Source organism: Nyctereutes procyonoides, unplaced genomic scaffold (assembly GCF_905146905.1).
Source record: "Nyctereutes procyonoides isolate TBG_1078 unplaced genomic scaffold, NYPRO_anot_genome, whole genome shotgun sequence".
Taxonomy (NCBI): Eukaryota; Metazoa; Chordata; class Mammalia; order Carnivora; family Canidae; genus Nyctereutes; species Nyctereutes procyonoides.
This window is the reverse complement of record NW_026575031.1, coordinates 9,223,290-9,243,058: the sequence shown is the minus strand read 5'-3', so window position 1 is coordinate 9,243,058 and position 19,769 is coordinate 9,223,290. Positions and strand designations below refer to the sequence as shown.

At 41.1% G+C, this 19,769-nt stretch overlaps 1 protein-coding gene across 6 annotated transcripts in view; it reads right to left on the bottom strand.

Annotated features, from left to right (window-relative positions):
- Positions 1 to 964: 964 nt before the first annotated feature.
- The window catches only part of STARD9 (StAR related lipid transfer domain containing 9), a 130,996-nt gene continuing 112,191 nt past the window's right edge, over positions 965 to 19,769 (bottom strand). For 5 of the 6 annotated variants that reach the window (XM_055316656.1, XM_055316657.1, XM_055316658.1 and 2 more), the window contains 7 exons: positions 4,644 to 4,761; positions 4,347 to 4,468; positions 4,034 to 4,098; positions 3,654 to 3,856; positions 3,345 to 3,424; positions 3,011 to 3,169; positions 965 to 2,466 (listed from right to left, as the gene is read on the bottom strand). In XM_055316656.1, coding sequence (XP_055172631.1) covers positions 2,365 to 2,466; positions 3,011 to 3,169; positions 3,345 to 3,424; positions 3,654 to 3,856; positions 4,034 to 4,098; positions 4,347 to 4,468; positions 4,644 to 4,761 — 849 coding nt within the window. In that variant the 3' untranslated portion in view covers positions 965 to 2,364. Of the gene's footprint in view, positions 2,467 to 3,010; positions 3,170 to 3,344; positions 3,425 to 3,653; positions 3,857 to 4,033; positions 4,099 to 4,346; positions 4,469 to 4,643; positions 4,762 to 4,837; positions 4,936 to 19,769 lie in introns of those variants that run through there. The other variant, XM_055316659.1, reaches the window with a different exon arrangement.

Here is a 19,769-nt window from a genome sequence, read left to right as displayed (position 1 = left end):
CTTTAAATCCATTTTATATTATAGCAAGTTCAGGAAGTTCTGAATGCCTGGGAACCCAGAGTTTTCAGAAGGGTTTTATCTTTCTGCACACACTAGGTGTGGCTGAGCGCAAGCACCGCCCAGGAGGCAAGCCCAAAGCCCCATGGACACTGGGTTCAGTGTGGCCCCAGCCCCATTCAGGAAACTTAACCCTGGGCCTACGTGAACCTGAAAGGTCCGCTCTCCAGCCAGTAAAATAAACTTGGGAATCACAGGTAGCTAATGAAGTAGTGAATGAATCAGGTCCCTTTCTATATGTCTGCTTTCCACTAATTGTCTTAAACAGTGGTTTTCAAAATGTGGTCCCCAACCAGCAGCCTCAGGATCACCTAGGACTTAAAAACACAAATATGAATTCAAATGTTAGCCCCTCTTCAGACCTACTCTGTCAGAAACTGGGATGTAACAAGTTCTCCAGGTGATTCTAACAAAGTCTGAGAACCATCTATCAAAACCAAAATTTGACTTTGCATCATGATCATTTAGAGCTGGGTCCCTAGACCATCTTGAATACAAAATCAGTCTCAGTTAATACTCACTCCTTAGATTGTCGACTCAGACCAGGTGGGCAGCTCTCACAGAAAGAGGTCGCCTCTGGATGACCCGTATGTTCAGAATCCCATTGCCAGCTCTGCCTCAGAAGCCCAGAGGTGCTCACCTGTTAAGAGAGCTTCCTTCTGGGGGGTTGTGGTCACTGCTGTGTGGCAGTGACTGATCCAGTATCCTCTCATGTTCACACCTGGGCTACAGCTGGCTACAGTTGGGCACTGATCGGGTTGCTGTTCACAAGCAAAGTTGTGCTGAGCTCCAGGGAAGAACTTCTATTTGTGTGAACTGTATAGCTTGAAACTGACCCATGAGCAGTTGTTGCCATCATCTCCAGGCTAAATTCTGAGCTCAAATGATAACAGTAGTCTTCACTAAATGAAAGGACACCATGGACTTTTAATTTGCAAATGTTCTGACTCTTTCAATCAACAGGCTTTTAAGAGATTTATATGAAGAGATGGAAGTAATAGGGTGTTAAAGAAAGATAACGTTTTAAAGCAATTTAAAAAGCTTTCAATCTGAGGTAAAAGAAAAAACAAACCCTGCAAACACTTCTAAAGAAACAAATCTCTGTGCTGTACCATACAGAAACTGACCTTTTCACCACATCTTTTTAATTCCTATATGGTCACCTTCCTCCACCAAAGACTGTGGGCACCAGAATGGAAGTGGAGACTCTCTCCCACCCCTACCATGTCCACATAACCATACAGAATACTCAAAGCTCAAGGTCAGCCAGGCTGAGGTACCAGGAAACTGAGCCTATTCCCTAACCCATCTTAGAATAGCACATCCTACCACAGCAGCATGGATGCTCAAGAGACCACTGAAGGCTGGCACCAAGGCTCTGAGTCTGAGGGAGGTAAGGGATGGAACTGTTTCCTTCTAACAAATCACTTACCCCCCCTCCAGGAGTTCTAATATCTTTTCTCCAGTCTTCAAAAAGCAACTTTTCAGTTCTTTGAGATTTCTCTTGCCCTGTCAGCAGCCAACATTTGGCTGCCCTCCCCTACCCCTCCTCAAAGAGCCATCCTTGACCCCAAATCTGTCCAACCTGCTTCTACAGTGGTCTTCCCATTCTGAGCTCGAGCAATTGTTCTGAGACTGAACATTGTTCAATACTCCTGAATGAGGCAAAGACCCAAATGTCCTCTCCTGTGAGGGAAAGGAGGGGGGGGTGGTAAGCAAAAATTAATAATAAAGTATTTTGTAAAAATCCAAGGAGAAACGATTCTGAATCATTGTGGTTTGCGTAAATTTTTTTTTTTAAACCGGTTTTCTGGTTTGCCATTTTCCAATACTCCATTCCACAGTGGAGCTGGAAGCTAGAGGCAGATTCTGAACAGTCCTGGCCAGCGGCTGCTTGCTTCCCTCCTTGCCCAAGGGCTGGGCCCAAGCAAGGAGACAGGGTGCCAGAGTACTGCCCTCTCCCAGTTCTGCTGGTTGCACCCAATCCTGGTCTTCAAGTAGCTTGTCCACCACAGAGTCCCAGGGACAGGAAAAAAAGGGAGAAATCCAAAATGCTGAGGTATCATTCACTCTGGCAAGCCAGAGCCAGGAGCTCAGGTCCCCTTACTCTGCAGAGGCACCAGCTGTCACCCAAGTACTAATGGGGCTTTGCTGGCAACTCAGGTCTGAGTGCTGTCTGCCTGGTTAGCCACAGCTGGTAGCCTTGCCTCTCCTTGCCTCCTGGCACAGAGTGAAGAGAGCCACCTGAGTGTCACTGGTGCATGAGAGCCGCCTGTGTCTCTGCAGCACCATCTGGACAGTGCGATGCTAACAACCAAGGAAGGAAGCCAGTCTGGCTATGACCAGCGGCTGCTGTTTGATGAAGGAGCTTAGGAGCTGAGGAGGGAAGCCTGGTGCACCAAGTTCTACCTGAAATTAAGCAGAGAGGGAAGAGTTAAAGGTGTGAATGGATGTGGGAGGACAAGCCAGGGCACATGTCAGACTCTAGGAGCCATTCAGGCTGTCATGATGGGAAAAGCACCTCTGACTGCCTGTGGTCCCAAAGTTTACAGGCCTCTGGGCTCTGCTGTTCAGATTTAGGCATGGGCTTCACCTCCTGCTGACGAAGGTCACGTTGGGGAGCCGGGAGTGGAGAGGAAACAGATTGGGCCAGGCTCGCTCTGCTGAGGCTGCTGCTCTCCCCTTGCCATGACCTCTATTTCCTGAGGACGCTGGCTTCAGAGAGGCTAAAGGCCACCCTGATCTTTGGTGACTGAGCAATTCTGTCCCCCATCCTGCTCAACTCCCCACTGACACCGCCCCACTCCCCTCTTACTGTGATGACCCAAGAATCCTGAGTCTCCAGCTCTTGGGACACTAGGCATAAGGCCTAGGGTGTTGAGCAGGAAATTCCCATGGGGCACTGGGGTCAAACCAAGGCATTCCATGCAGCCAGCCACACAGGGAGTATCACCTGAGCCAAGTAGATGACTCTGGTGATCTCCTTTCCTTTCACAGTGACAGGCTGCAGGATCCAGGCACTGGGCAGGATCTCCCCTCGGACCATCTTCCTGCTAGGTCTCGGCATGGATGTGTCATAAACAGACTGAGCTGCCATGATAGACAGGTGCCCCTGGGGACAGAGAGAGATGTGGTTCAGACAGGGACAGGCTCCAGTGCAGCTGGGGGTCCTCATCCCCACCCAAACCTCCTTTCTCCAGAGGGCCTGATGCCCACGATGACTGCCCCTCACGGCACTCCAGCCCACATTCTGCCCACAATATCTTTACCACCAGCAAGACAGGCACCTCTTTGGCTTCCACGCAGACACAGCAGAAATCCCGTGGCTGCTTCAAGGCACACAGGGTGGTATCACACACCAAGTATACTAGAGGATCAGGAATGGAGAGAGTCAGGAGGTACCTGGACGGGCCTAATCCTAAATCCTTCCCAGCCCAGGAGCCCCCCAATATCCCATCATTCTGCAACTTGACAAGTAGACCTAGGCTGAGTGATCTGGACATTGTCTGAGTACCTGGTTTCCCAGGAGGGCTGCCTCCAACCCCACTATCTCTGTCTCCAAGCCAGGGCCCACAGAAAGCCTTCCCTAGGCTCACCCAGGTTGATGCTATTGGTCACTCGCTGATGCAGCCTTGCTGTCTGGATTGGCTTGTGGTATAGTGGCCACAGTGTGGGGTCACTCACAGCTGCCCACACGTGAGATAGTGGCTGCGACACCACGCCTGCCCCCAGGAAGCCATGCCGAGTAGAAGAAAACATCTTATAGTAAAGTCGTACCTCCTGCTCTTCACCCTGATAGCTGGGGAACAGCAAGTGTGAGGAAGAGGAAGAAGGGGTAAAAACTGGGCTCCAGGGTCACAGAGGAGCAGCTTGGGGTGAGGGACTCCAGAAAGCCAGAGCAGAGAAGAAAAAGGAGGAGGGAAGACAAGCAGGATAGGCAGCAGGTTAGGACAGGACATGATGCAAAGGAACTTACTTCCAGCCAGCTGCTGCCTGGCAGCTGAAGAGGTTGTGCAGATTATCTGAGCAAGCAGCCATTACCTGGAGACACAGGGATCACACCCAAATTAGTGGGCACAGTACAAACCCAGCCCTCAGATCGGTCGGTCACTCAGGCCAGCTTGTACTGAATTCCTCTTCTGTCAAGATGGAGAGCCACTGAGGAAGTCCCTACCACCTCATGTGCCCTGCTCTTTTCTCTCCTTTCCCTTCCTCCCCCCCGCCCCCCTGCCCCACACCAAGCAGAGGTCTGACAACAGAGCCATGGGACAAGTGGAACAGTTCCTCACATCAGCAATAGAGAGGTCCACGATGTGCTTGGCCAAATCTTGATAGGAGGAGGAGAAGCAGGCCCCCAGGCTGGACAGGCTGGACAGAGAACAGCAGCCGCTGCCCAGGGAGGTTCTGGGGCCTGCAACAAATAGGCAGAGGCTATGAGACACCATGAGCATCAAGGCCTCAGAGCAACAACAGCCTCCTGAGCAACAGGGACTTGGGGCTGATAACCTCTGGCTAGTGACCCCCTGGGATCTAGCAGCCCCCAAAGCAGGGCAGGTAGCTATGTACCCTCCCCCCTCACTACTCACCAGAAGCTAAGCTCTTCCAGGCGGACCCAGCCAGACTCAGGTGACTGGTCCTCACTGTAGAACTGCCCCGAACATCCCCTATCCAAGAGTCACTGCAATCAAGCAAGTTTATGTCCCCCTGCAAAAAAAGAAGATGCTTGGAATCAGAGCCAAGGAAGATAAAGAGAAAGCAGAGCACCAGAAAGCCCGTGCAGAATTACCTCCTCTGCCTCTGAACTGTGCCAATAGTTTCTAACATAAAGGCTCAATCAAAAAGATCTTCCCCACTGGGATTACAGTATGCAGGATGCCCCTGAAAAGCCAAGAACAAAGGGACTGGTTTAGTTCCTGGACAATCTCCTTATGCTTCAAGCCACAGGCTCAAAGACTGCTTGCTTGTAGGAGAGCTCCAAAAGGAATCAGAAGAAACAACCTCAGAAGACCCAGAACAGAGCATCAGTGGGTGTAGGGGGGCCTCTCTCCCACTGCAGCACCAGGAATGAGGCCATGGCTAGAGCTGAGTATACTGTGGATAGCAAACAAAGCCCAAGTGGAAAGGAGGGGAAAGAAAAGCAACGGGCTGTGAGGAGCTTGACCCTTAGACCTGACCCCGCCAAACCTCCATCCGCTACCTCCCCACCCCTGATACAGCACTAAGCCAAGGGTCTTAATTTGGAACCAGATTGGGATGATCCTCTGGATCTGCAATATGTTCCTCCCACCTTTACCTCAGCCAGCAACTCAGGGACACGACCTTTGACTCTTACTGGACCTAACAGGCACTGTCCATCCCACTTCTATCATCACTTAACCTACTGCTACTCTAAAGACAAGAAGAGGTGAACATAGACAGTTCTACCTCCATCCTTGCCTCCACTCCTCCTGCTGCAATATATGGGTGGTCTCTCCTACGTTAGGCAAGTCCCTCTGTCTCAGCTTGAGGTCTTGTGCCTTCTTCTTGGGAACTTTCCACAACTGATCATCTCCTTCATCTGTTGCCTCTGCCTCACCCTCTTCACTGGATGCTTCCTAGGAGCATTTAAGCATGCACAGATTTCTCCCACTTTTATTATTTTTTTAAAGATTTTATTTATTTATTCATGAGAGACACAGAGAGAGAGGCAGAGACATAGTCAGAGGGAGAAGCAGGCTCTCTCTGGGGAGCCTGTTGAGGACTTGATCCCGAGACCCTGGGATCACAACCTGAGCCAAAGGCAGAAGCTCAACCACTGAGCCACCCAGGTGTCCCTCTCCCACTTTTAAAAAACCTTCCTTACAGGGGTCTTTGCTCTCCTACCCTTCTTTTAACTGTCACTGTCTGCCATCTCCCATCTCTCACTCCCTTCTGAACCCAGTAAACCTAGCATCTGCCTCACCACACCGCCTACCAGCAATTCCCCTGGTCCCATGTGGCTGGATCTGATCAACGACTCCCAGTGCCCATTTTACTGAACCTCTCAGAGAGGCTGCCACTCAGCCAGCTTCTTCATTCATGTGAGATACTTGATTCCTGAGTTCCCAGGCTCCTGGCCTACTCTCTCTGTGGGGGTTCCTAACCAGTTTCCTGTGTTGGCCCCTCCTCCTCAGACAAAAATTAATGTTTTGGGATTCTTTCAAGACTCAGGCGTAGGCCCTCTTTTCTCAATAATACACTCCTCTGTGATTCCATCTGCTCTCACTGCTACAATGATGACTTCCAAAAGTAAATATCCATGGATTGATCAATAAATATTGCTAAGAAAACTGGCTGCCATGTGAAAAAAAAAAAAGGATTACATAAGAGACCCATTCCAAAAGAGAGAGAGAGAGAGAGACACCCATTCATCATGCCAATATAAATTCTTTATGATTTGTGGCTCAAAAATTTATTGAGTGGAGGCCAGCACCATACTGTCTTAATGAATACAGCTTTGTAATATAGCTTAAAATCCGAGATTGTGATGCCACTAGCTATGATTTTCATTTTCAGTATTTCTCTGTCTATTCATGGTCTTTTCTGATTTCATACAAATCTTAGGATTATTTGTTCCTGCTCTGTGAAAAAAGTCAATGGTATTTGGATAGGGATTGCATGGAATGTGTAGATTGCTCTGGGTAGCACAGACAATATTAACAATATTCTTCCAATCCATGAACATGGAATGTTTGTCTATTTCTTTCTAGCTTCCTCAATTTCTTTCCTGAATGTTCTACAGTTTTCTGAGTATGTATCTTTTGCCTCTTTGGTTAGGTTTATTCCTAGATATCTTATGGTTTTGGTGTAATTGTAAATGGGATAGATAACTTAATTTCTCTTTCTTCTGTCTCATTGTTAGTGTATAGAAATGTAACTGATTTCTGACATAAAACCAGACACATAGGGAATCCCTGGGTGGCTCAGTGGTTTAGTGCCTGCTTTTGGCTCAGGGTGTGATCATGGAGTCCTGGGATCGAGTGCCACGTCGGGCTCCCTGCATGGATCCTGTTTCTCCCTCTGCCTGTGTCTCTGCCTCTCTGTGTGTTTCTCATGAATAAATAAATAAAATCTTTAAAAAACAAACAAAAAACCAGACACATATATCAATGTGATCAACAGAATAGAGAATCCAGAAATAGACCCTCAAACTCTATAGTCAACTAATCTTCAACAAAGCAGGAAGAATATCCAATGGAAAAAGGACAGTCTTTTTTTTAATTTTTTTTTTTTAGATTTTATTTATTTATTAATGTGAGACACACACGGAGGGGGAGAGAGAGAGAGAGACAGAGACAGAGACACAGGCAGAGGGAGAAGCAGGCTCCATGCAGGGAGCCTGATGTGGGACTGGATCCCGGGTCTCCAGGACCACACCCCAGGCTGCAGGAGGCGCTAAACCGCTGCGCCACCGGGGCTGCCCAGGGCAGTCTCTTTAACAAATGGTGTTGGGAAAATTGTAGAAAAATATTGAGAAATGAAACTGGGCCATTTTCTTATACCATACACAAAGATAAACTCAAAATGGATGAAAGACCTAAATGTGAGACAGGAATCCATCAAAATCCTAGAGGAGAACACAGGAACCTCTGTGACCTCGGTCACAGTAACTTCTTGTTAGACATGTCTCCAAAGGCAAGAAAAACAAAAGCAAAAATGAACTACTGGGACTTCATCAAGAGAAAAAGCTTCTGCAAAGCAAAGCAAACAGTCAACAAAACTAAAAGGCAACCTACAGAATGGAAGAAGATATTTGCAATGACCTATCAGATAAGGGACTAGTATCCAAGATCTAGAAAGAACCTATCAAACTTAACACCCAAAAAACAAATAATCCAGACAAGAAATGGACAGAAGACACGAACAGACATTTCTCCAAAGAAGACCTACAAATTTCTAACAGACACATGAAAAAATGTTCAACATCACTCATCATAAGGGAAACAGAAATCAAAACCATGATGAGATACCACCTCACACTAGTCAAAATGGCTAAAATTGATGTCAGGAAACAAATGTTGGCGAGGATGTGGAGAAAGGAGACCCCTCTTACACTGTTGATAGGAATGCAAGCTGATGCAGTCACTCTGGAAAACAGTATGGAGGTTCCTCAAAGACACAAATGTAGTGATCCAAAGAGGCACCTGCACCCCAATGTTCATAGCAGCCATGTCCACAATAGCCAAACTGTCGAAAGAGCCAAGATGTCCATCAACAGATGAATGGATAGAGAAGATGTGGTACATATATACACATACACAATGTAATATTACTCAGCCACCAGAGGATGAATGCTTGCCATTTACACTGACATGGATCAAACTGGAGGGTATTATGCTGAACAAAATAAGTCAATCAGAGAAAAATAATTATCATATGGTTTCACTCATATGTGGAATATAAGAAATGGGCGAGAGATCACAGATCACAGGGGAAGGGAGAGAAAATTGGATTGGAAGTAAATAGGGAGACAAACCATGAGAGACTCTTAACTATAGGAAACAAACCAAGGGTTGCTGGAGGAGAGGTGGGGGGGGATAGGCTAATGGGGTGATGGGCATTAAAAAGGGCATGTTATGTGATGAGCACTAGGTGTTATATGCAACTGATGAATTACTGAACTCTATATCTGAAACTAAGGTTGTACTGTATGTTGGCTAATTAAATTTAAATTAAAAAATATATATGGAATGGAGGAACATTTATTCTTACTACAAGAAAATTTAAGTTTAAAAAATGATCTCATAGTGGGGATATGCCTTCCTAAACAGGGCACAAAATCCAGAAGCCAATGAACTAAAGATTAATGAATACCAGGCAATATAAAATTAACATCCAGGTAGTAATAAATACCATAAATAAAATAAAAACAAATATACAACTAGGAAAAAAACACTGGTATCTCAAACGACACAAAAAGGTAATTTTCTTAATATACAAAGGGCCTCCCAAACTGCAAAGACAAACACCCTGTTCAAGAAGATGTGGTTTATGTATACAATGGAATATTACTCAGCCATTAGAAACAACAAATACCCACCATTTGCTTCAACGTGGATGGAACTGGAGGGTATTATGCTGAGTGAAGTAAGTCAATCGGAGAAGGACAAACAGTGTATGTTCTCACTTATTTGGGGAATATGAATAATAGTGAAGGGGAATATAAGGGAAGGGAGAAGAAATGTGTGGGAGATATCAGAAAGGGACACAGAACATAAAGACTTCTAACTCTGGGAAATGAACTAGGGGTGGTGGAAGGGGAGGAGGGCGGGGGGTGGGGGTGAATGGGTGACGGGCACGGAGGGGGACACTTGACGGGATGAGCACTGGGTGTTATTCTGTATGTTGGTAAATTGAACACCAATAAAAATTAATTTATAAAAATAAAAAAAAAAATCTAAAAAAAAAAAAAAAGAAGAAGTGGACATAGTACACTGGCCCAGAGCACAGAGACAAAGGGTTGTGAAGTACCTGAAAAGGCGATTGATCTCAGACACAAGAGCAGAACCAAACTGCAAACTGAATCTACAATGAAGTATGTATTTTATGCCTATCACCCTGGCAAAGACTGGAAACAAAACAAAACAAACTAACAAACAAAAAAAACGTTAGCAGAGTGGTCAAGTATTACTGAAGAGTGTAAACTGGTATACTTTGGAAACATTCCCACATATTTTAAATTTAAAATGTACATATCCGGGGATCCCTGGGTGGCTCAGCGGTTTGGCACTTGCCTTTGGCCCAGGGCATGGTCCTGGAGCCCCAGGATCGAGTCCCGCGTCAGGCTCCCGGCATGGAGCCTGCCTCTCCCTCTGCCTGTGTCTCTGCCTCTCTCTCTCTCTCTCTCTCTCTCTATGTCTATCATAAATAATAAATAAAATATTTTAAAAAAATCAAATGTACATATCCTTTGACTTAGCAATCTCACTTGTTGAAACTGAACCAACAGATATTCTTTTATTTAAGTATAGAAGCAATGAACAAAATTTTCAAATATGAATTCAGATTCTAGAGAATGTGAGACTTTCTGGAAGAAATTATGAGGGGAGAAATTACTAGGGTGGAATAAAGAACACCTGGCCAATTACTGGAAGTGAGCAGAGTCCATTTAATCTAGCATAAGAACATCTCTATGCATGCAAACATTATAACCAGTATAGAAATACTGTAACAAAAAGTAAATAAATAAAAAAAAGACAAGGTGGAAATACACTGATTTCCTCATGTTTTATAGCCAAAGTGAAAAGAAAACTGCTAAATCCAGTAATAAAGACTATGTGAATATATAAAAGTGATCCTGAAAAGAATTTTTAAAAGACTTCCAGATTATCAAAAAAAAAGGCAAACATATTCACACTCAAAGCAGAGCACACAACACACACATGATGATAAAACAAAAAAAATTTTTAGATGTCCATGGGAATATTCATAACCAAAAATAGCTCAAAAAGTATAGAAATCACATTTCTCTGAAATCATGCATACTGAAACAAACTAAAAATTAACAGCAAAATCAGAAAAACATAAGAGCCTTTCTACCAAAAAAGTTTTTAAGAATTCTTAAAAATTGGATCAAGGAAGAAATACAAACCGAAATTGCAAAATCATTATTAAAAATATATAGAAATAAATAATTCATGGGCTATAACTAAAGCAGGGCTCAGGCAGATATTTTTAGCTTTAAATATTTACATCAGGGAAAAATAAGAATAAATGAATGCTAATAACTATATATTACTAAATTAGATAACCAAAATGAAATGGACAAATCCCTAGAAAGACACAAACTATTAAACTTAAGAAGAAGCAATATCTGAACAGATATTTAACAGGATACTGAATAATAATCAAAACAATTCCCACAAAGAAAATTTCAGGATGAGATTAGCTTCATTAGCTTCAAATCTACCAAACACTTAAGAATTAACATCAATACTTCACAAATTCTTCCCAAAAAAAGAGGAAGAAGGAATGCTTTATAAGTCATTCTGTAAGTCCCTGACGCAAAACCAAAGACATCACAAATAAACTAGATCAATATCCCTTATGCATATAGACACAGAAATTTCCAACAAAATATTAGGAAGCTGAATCTGGCATCACAGAAAGAGGAGTATACACCATGACCAAATAAACACCTTTCCTGGGATTTATTCCAGGAACACAAGGTTAATTCAACATATAAAAATCAATCATGTGATACATCATGTTAATAAAGGAAATAATACACACTATCATCTCAATAGATGCAGAAAAAGTATTTGACTACATTCAACACCTTTTCATGATAAAAACACTCAACAAACTAAGACTGGATGGAAAGCACCTCAACCTGATAAAATTTATCTACAAAAAACATACAGTTAACATCATACTTAATGGTAAAAAGCTGGATGGTTTTCTCCTAAGATCAGAAACAAGGATGTGTGCTCTCACAGCACTTCTACTCAACATTGAACTGGAGAGTCTACCTGGGCAATGAATGAGGCAAGAGAACAACAACAACAAAGGCAGATGATACGATCTGGTGTACAGAATAACCTAAGGAATCTTCTAAAAAATGATCAGAACTAATACATGAGTTCAGCAAGGGCAGAGGAGACAAAAATGGTTATACAAAAACTAACCCTATTTCTGTAAAGTAGCAATGAACAAATGCAAATGAAATTAAGAAAACAATTCTCCTTGGGGCGCCTGAGTAGCTAAGTTGCTTAAGCATCCAACTCTATTTCAGCTCAGGTCATGACATCAGAGTCTGACCGCTCAGCGGTGAGAGTACTGGAGATTCTCTTTGTGTCCCTCCCATCACACTCTCTCTCTCTCAAACAAATAAATCTTTTCAAAAAATTCCATTTATAACAGCATCAAAGGAATAAAATACTTAAGAGTAGATTTAACAAAACAAATTCAAAACTCATACTCTGAAAACCATAAAACATTGTTGAAAACAAAGAAGACTTGAACAAAAGGAAAGATGTTCCATGTTCGTGGATCAAAAGATATTACTAAGATGTTTATATATCCCAAATTGATGTACAGATTCAATGCGATCCAAATCCAGATCCCACCTGACTTCTCTGCAGATATTGATAAGCTGATCCCTAAAATTCACATGGAAGTTCAAGAGACACAGAATAGCCAAAACAATCTTGCAAAAGAACAAAGTTGGACACTTCCTGATTTCAAAATTTACTACAAAGCTACAGTAAACAAGACAGTGGTACTGGCATAAAGACAGACATAGAATTCAGTGGAATAAGAGTCCAGAAATAAATCCATACACCTATGGTCAATTCATCTTCGACAAGGGTGCCCAGGCAATTCAGCAGGGAGAAACAATAGTTGTTTGGACAAATGGTGCTGGGACAACTAGATATTCATATGCAAAAGAATGCAATTCGACCCTAATTTTGGCTCAGTATATAAACATTAATTCAAAATGGATACAAGACCTCAATGTAGGAACTAAAACCATACAACTATTAAAAGAAAATACAGGCATACCAGGTTTGGTTCCAGACCACTGGAATAAATCATAATAAAGTGAGTCAAATGATTTTGGTTTGTTTCTCAGTGCGTATAAAAGTTATGTTTAGAAAAAAAAAAAGTTATGTTTAGGAATGCCTGGGTGGCTCAATGGTTGAGCATCTGCCTTTGGCTCAGGGCATGATCCCAGACTCCCAGGATCGAGTCCCACAACAGGCTCCTTGCATGGAACCTGCTTCTCCTCCCTCTGCCTATGTCTCTGCGTCTCTGTCTCTCATGAATAAATAAATAAAATCTTAAAAAAAAAAGTTACGTTTACACTATACTATAGTTTACTAAGTGTACATTAAATCTTAAAAAATAATGTACATACCATCATTAAAAAATGCTTTATTTCTAAAAAATGCTAACCATCATTTGAGCTTTCAGTGATAATCACTGACCACAGATCATCATAACCAAAACAACAATAATGAAAAAGTTGGCAATATTTCAAGAATTACCAAATGTGACACAAAGATACAAAGTGAGCAAATGCTGTTGGAAAAACAGTGCTGACCAGAACTTGCTTAATATAGGACTGCCACAAACATTCCACTTGTAAAAAATGCATTATCTGTGAAACACAATAAAATGAGGCATGCATGCCTATATAGGCATAATCTTTGTGACATTGGACTGGGCAACAATTTCTTAGATATGAAACCAAAAGCACAAGAAATAAAAGAAAACATAGATAAACAGCATCAATATTTGTGTTTCAAAGGACATCACCAGAAAGTGTAAAGATGATACACAGAATTGGATACAGTTTTTGTAAATAATATAATTTATAAGGGACTTGTACTAGAATATATAATGAATTCTTAAACTTAACAAAAAGACAATCCAATTATAAAATGGACAAAATATCTGAATAGACATTTATCCCAAGAAAACACATAAAAGGCTAGTGAGTACATGAAAAGATGCTCAAAGCCATTAAACATGGGGATAATGCAAATCAAAACCACAATGAGATGCCATGTCACATCAACTAGGATAGCTATAAAGAAAAAGAAAGGTGATGACTGGGATGTGGAGAAATACACTGCTCATACACTGCTGGTGGGACTTTAGAACAGTGAAGCTTCTATGAAAGATAGTCTGGTAGTTGTTAAAAACGTTGAAACACACAGTTACCCTATGACCCATCAACCCAACTCATAGGCATATACCCAAAAATCATGAAAATATATGTCCATACAAAAACTCTTTAAGTCAGCAAGTTTTTATTTAATGAATTTTACATGTGATTCCCTCTACTGCCAATCACCATAGTTCGTTCAAAGTCGGAATCATAATCTTCAAAATAATCTTTTAAAAAGAACTTTTGTTCAATCCATAGTTGTCATTGTCAGCCCAGATTTCCTTCAGTTGGGCTTCTTTGATCTCCACTTGAATATGGGCATTCTTCAAAAATCCGCCACCTCTAATCTTTGGGATCCAATTTCTTCACAGCCATATTTGCGGTCAGAGTAGACGGATCTGCCTGGTTCTCAATTTCAGACACCCTTTAAACACGAATGAGTTGAAATCATATTCACCCCTAAACTATCATGCCCTAGAATTTTAAAGATTGTTGGGATATACCCATACCTAAGATTTCAAAAAAATCTATTAGGTCTTTCACATAGTTTTAGCAGATAGATGCCTTACAGTTCTTTTCCACAGATCTAACACATAGTTCCCATACAAAAACTTCTCTGTGAATGTTCTCAGCAGCATTATTCATAATAGGCAAAAAGTGGACACAATCTAAATGTTCATCAACTGATGAATGGATGATTAACATGTGACATTTTCACATAATGTGTTATTACTGGTCATAAAAGGAATGACAATCTGCTACAATGTGGATGAACCCTTGTGAGTTTAGTTACTGTCTTCCAAAAAAGATACAATTTAAGTCCTAATCCCTCATATCTGTGAGTGTGACCCTATTTGGAAATAGGGGCTTCACAGATGTAATCAAGTTATAATGAGATCATACTGGATTAGAGTGGGCCCCAAATCTAGTGACTAAGGTCCTTCTAAGAAGGCCAGTGAAGACAACCAAGAGATATACAGAGAGAATGCCATGTGACGGCAGGGGCAGAGGTGGGAGTGATACAGTTGCAAGCCAAGGAATAACAAAGATTGCCTGCAACCAGCCACCAGAAGAAGCCCAGAGAGGAGCATGAAACAAGTTCTTCCCTCAAAGCCTTTGAAGGAAAGATGACTATGTCAATGCGATCATTTCAGACTCCTAGCCTCAAGAACTATGAGAATAAATTTCTGTTGTTTTAAGCCACCCTGTTTACAGTAATTTGCTATAGCAACCTTAGGAATTAATACAACCCTGAAAACATTATGCCAAGTGAAAGAAACCAGTCACAAAGGACCACGTATTATATGATTCTATTTTATAAAGTATCCAGAACAGGCAAATCCATAGAGATGAAAAGTGGTGCTTACCCAGGACTAGGGTGATGGGTTTGTGTTTAGAATATTCTAAAATTGATTGTGGTAATGGATACATAAAGTGAATGCACTAAAAGCCAATGAATTATAACAACAATAAAAGAATAAATTACTTAAAGGAAGTGCTCAGGACACCTGGGTGGCTCAGTGGTTGAGCATCTGCCTTTGGCTCAGGGAGTGATCCTGGAGTCCTGGGATCGAGTCCCACATCAGGCTCCCTGCATGGAGCCTGCTTCTCCCTCTTTCTATGTCTCTGCCTCCCTCTCTGTGTCTCTCATGAATAAATAAATAAAATCTTAAAGAGAGAGAGAGAGAGAGAGAGAGAGAGAGAGCAGAGAGAGACGCCTAGGTGGCTCAGTGGTTGAGCGCCCCCTTCTGGTCCAGGGCATGATCCTGGAGTCCTGAGATCGAGTCCCATATGGGGCTTCCTGCATGGAGCCTGATTCTCTCTCTGCCTGTGTCTCTGCCTCTCTCTGTGCGTCTCTCATAAATAAATAAAATATTTTAAAAATAAATAAAAATAATTAAAGGAAGTGCTCAAAAAACGAGGGACATATTAAAAGATCACAAGATCCAATGGGAAAGAACTCCAAATAAGGAAAGCTGAAACAATTTGAGCAATGAAATTAATAATGATAGTATTAGATTATAACCCACAGAATAACATATTTATGAGTTCAAACTTAAAAAAGCAAATACCTGAATAAATAGGGAGAGAAGAGTAATACTTCGTTACAGAAAAATTCTAATTAATACACGTAGAAGAAATGAGGGAAATAAAAAATTGCTATTAAAACACTACAGTAATAATTTTTTTTCAGGCAAAATACACTGATGGATGCTCAAATTAGTGGGCAAAAGTTTGAGGAGAAGCAGGATGTTTGCATAGTCTAAAAATATCTCTGCCAAATGTTTATTACTTATAAAGAGAAAAATAGTAACTTTCAGTGGACAACTCTTAGATAACACTGTAACTTCAAGGTTAACATCATGAATAAGACATACTGACATCATGCCTCTTTGATAATGTACTAAGGAGAAGGCACTTGCAGGAGACACACTCATAGAACAATATCATTTGTTGTTTGTCTAAAATTCTAACTGGCATCCTGTGTTTTTCCTTGCTTTATCTGGCAACCCCAAATGAGAAGGGCACATCATTTCTGTGGTATTCTTGCCAAAAATTCATAACTTCAATCTAATCATGAGAAAACAACAAACACATTCTCCAAAATTACTGACCATAGACTTAGAAATTATCATAAGAAAAAGGAATTAATTTTTTAAAGCAGAAATTAACAGATTAGGATAAAAACTGACTCCAGAAGAGATGGAAAAATCTAAACCAGGGATTGGCAAACTTTTTCTGTAAAGATCTAGCTAGTATTTGAGGCTTTGTGGACCATTTGAGTAGTTTTATGTACTCAGAGTTCTGCCATTGTAAACATACTCACAGACAACACATAAATAAGTGGGCAAGCTGTAATCCAGCAAAACTTTATTTATAAAAATAGGCAGTGGGTGAGATCTGGCCAAGAGCCCTGTTTATCAACTCCTGACCTCATCAGATCTCTTCCTTTCTCTCTCTCTTTTTTTTTTTTTTTTTTTTTGAGAGACCATTAATGTGCTGGCTGGGGGGAGGGAGGTGAGGCGGGGCAGAGGGAGAGAGAGAATCTCAAGTAGGTTCCAAGCCCACTGTAGAGCCAATCTCACAACCCTGAGATCATGACCCAAGCTAAATTAAAGACCAGACACTTAACCAACTGAGCCACTCAGGCACTCTGTATCAACCACATTTTATCTAGGCATTCTCCCAGTGATAGATTTTCAAATGGCTTCCAACTCTATCACTTCAAATAATTATTTAATAAATAATTTCATACATGTTCCCTCAAACCTATATGCAAGCATTCATTGCTGAAGCATAAGAATGTATAAAGGCTCCTATTCCCCAAAAGTGCTACCAACATCTGACTTTCTAATTTTTGGGAATTTAATAGGTATAAAGTTCCATTATATTTAAGCTATTCCTGAACATTTTATTCCTTTTTTTTAATATTTTATTTATTCATGAGATACACAGAGAGAGGGAGAGAGAGGCAGAGACACAGGCAGAGGGAGAAGCAGGGTCCATGCACCGGGAGCCCGACGTGGGACTCGATCCCGGGTCTCCAGGATCGCGCCCTGGGCCAAAGGCAGGCGCCAAACCGCTGTGCCACCCAGGGATCCCTGAACATTTTATTCCTATAAAAGAAATATAACACTCTAACAAAACCTGAAACATATTGCAAAAACATAAACTACAGGGAAAAACTCATAAATATTGATACAAAATCTTGAATAAAATATTAGCAAATAGACTCTGACAGCACATTAAAATAATACAGCATATACATAAATATATAATGTATTATAGGATTGATTCTAGAATGCAAGAATGATTCAAAATTATCCTATCAATCAGATGATCATCTCCATAGACTGAAATAACCATTCTAGCTACATAAGAATGTTCTGTAAAACAGGAATAGATGAATGTCTACTTAGTAGTGTAAAATATATCTAGTTCAGCTCAAAAACTAGCACCCAAATTATACAGGGAAACACTAGAAGCATTCCCACTAAAGCCTGGAAGAAGACAAAGATGCTCACTCTTATCACTATTATTTTATTTACCCTGGAAATACTAGGTAACTCAATTAGAAAAGAGGAAGAAAATACTGGTACAAAAATTAGAAAGGAAACCCTGAAATAATATCTACTTGCAGAAGATAACTATTATATACCTGAAAAAAATCTAAGGCAGGGCTATATAGTATGGTAGCCACTTGTCATATGTGGTTATTGAGCATGTGAAATGTGGCTAGTGTGACATAAGAGCAAAAGCTAAGATTCAATTCTATTTAATTTAAATTAAAAATAAGATCACTACCTGTGCTAGTGGCTACTGTATTAGTATGGATCTAGAGAACAGTCCAAAAAACAACATGACACAAAATTAACATTCATCAGTGCCTTTCATACAAACAAAAGAATAACTAGATAGAAGACATAACTGAAGAAAAAACCTATTTATAACAGTAACAAAAAAAATAAAACATTTAGGAATAAGTCTGACAAGAAATTGAGACATGTCAAGGGAATTTTAAACACAAAAAGGTGGCTTGAACCTACTATGTTCTTGGTTAGGAAATTCTATAGTGTAAGATGAGATTTCTCCCTAAGTCAGTTTATAAATTTAACATGGTCTCACTAAAAATATGAACAAGTTTTTATAAATGAAACAATTAAGCTGATTCTAAATTTCACATAAAAAGTAAACAAGAAAAAATACTCTAGAAAAGCTCAGAAAAGACACGTGGGTGGCTCAGTAGGTTAAGTGTCTGGCTTTGGCTCGGGTCCTGATCCCAGGGTCCTAGGATTCAGGCCCGCATCAGGCTCCCTGCTCAGTGGGAAGTCCGCTTCTCCCTCTGCCCTTCCCCCTACTCATGTTCTTTCTCACTCACTCTGCTCTCTCTCAAATAAATAATCTTTTTTTAAAAAATCTCAGAAAAAGAAGAACAAGTAGTAGAACACATTATAAGCCTTATATAAGAAAAGTTGGCATCGGGACGCCTGGGTGGCTCAGTGGCTGAGCATCTGCCTTCAGCTCAGGGAGTGATTCCAGGTTCAGGGATCAAGGCCCACATCAGGCTCCCTGTGAGGAGCCTGCTTCTCCCTCTGTCTGTGTCTCTGCCCCTCTCTCTGTGTCTCTCATGAATAAATAAATAAAATCTTAAGAAAGAAAAGGAAGGAAGGAAGGAAGGAAGGAAGGAAGGAAGGAAGGAAGGAAGGAAGGAAGGAAGGAAAGAAAGAAAAGGAAAGAAAAGAAAGAAAGAGAAGAAAAGAAAGAAAAGAAAGAAAGAAAAAAGTTGACATCTTAAGCTGGTGAAAGCAGAGATGAGCTGTCCAGAGGACAACTTCATAGCTATCTGGAAAGAACAAAGTTGGATCACACCTTTGTTCAAAATGAACAAAGATTGTTTTTTGAATAAAGATGTAAATATGAAAAATAAAACCATATATAATTTCCAGAAGAAATCACATGAAAATTTTTTTATAACTTTGGAATGAAGAATGTGTTTCTAATTATGATCAGAACATGGACACTTAAAAGGAAAACTGCGGGCTCCGGGTGGCTCGGTCTGTTAGCCGTCTACCTTCAGCTCAGGTCATGACCTCAGGGTCCCAGGATTGAGCCCTACACATCAGGCTCCCCGCTCAGTGGGTAGTCCGCTTCTCCCTCTCCCCCTCCATCTGTTTGTGCATTCTTTCTCTCTCTGAAATTAATAAATAAAATCTTAAAAAAAAAAGGAAAACTGAGAAATCAAAATTTCTGAATGGCTCCAAACACAATAAGCAAAGTCAAAAGAAAACGAAGAACCAGGATAAATATAATTCCTAGCTTGCCAAGGAACTCCAGAAATTGTTAGGAAAAATATAGAGAAATAAGCCAAAAATATGAACAGATAGCTCAGTAAAAATTCAAGCATTTGATAACATGTTGGTGAGAGTGTGAGGGTAAGGTGTCTACCCCCTATTGCTGGTGGGAGTATGAATTTACCTCATCTGTAAGGTAAAACTTCTCAATATTAAGATCTCAAATGCATATACTATTTGTAGGAGTCCACTTCTGGGAATCTACCTCACATATATCTGTACATGTA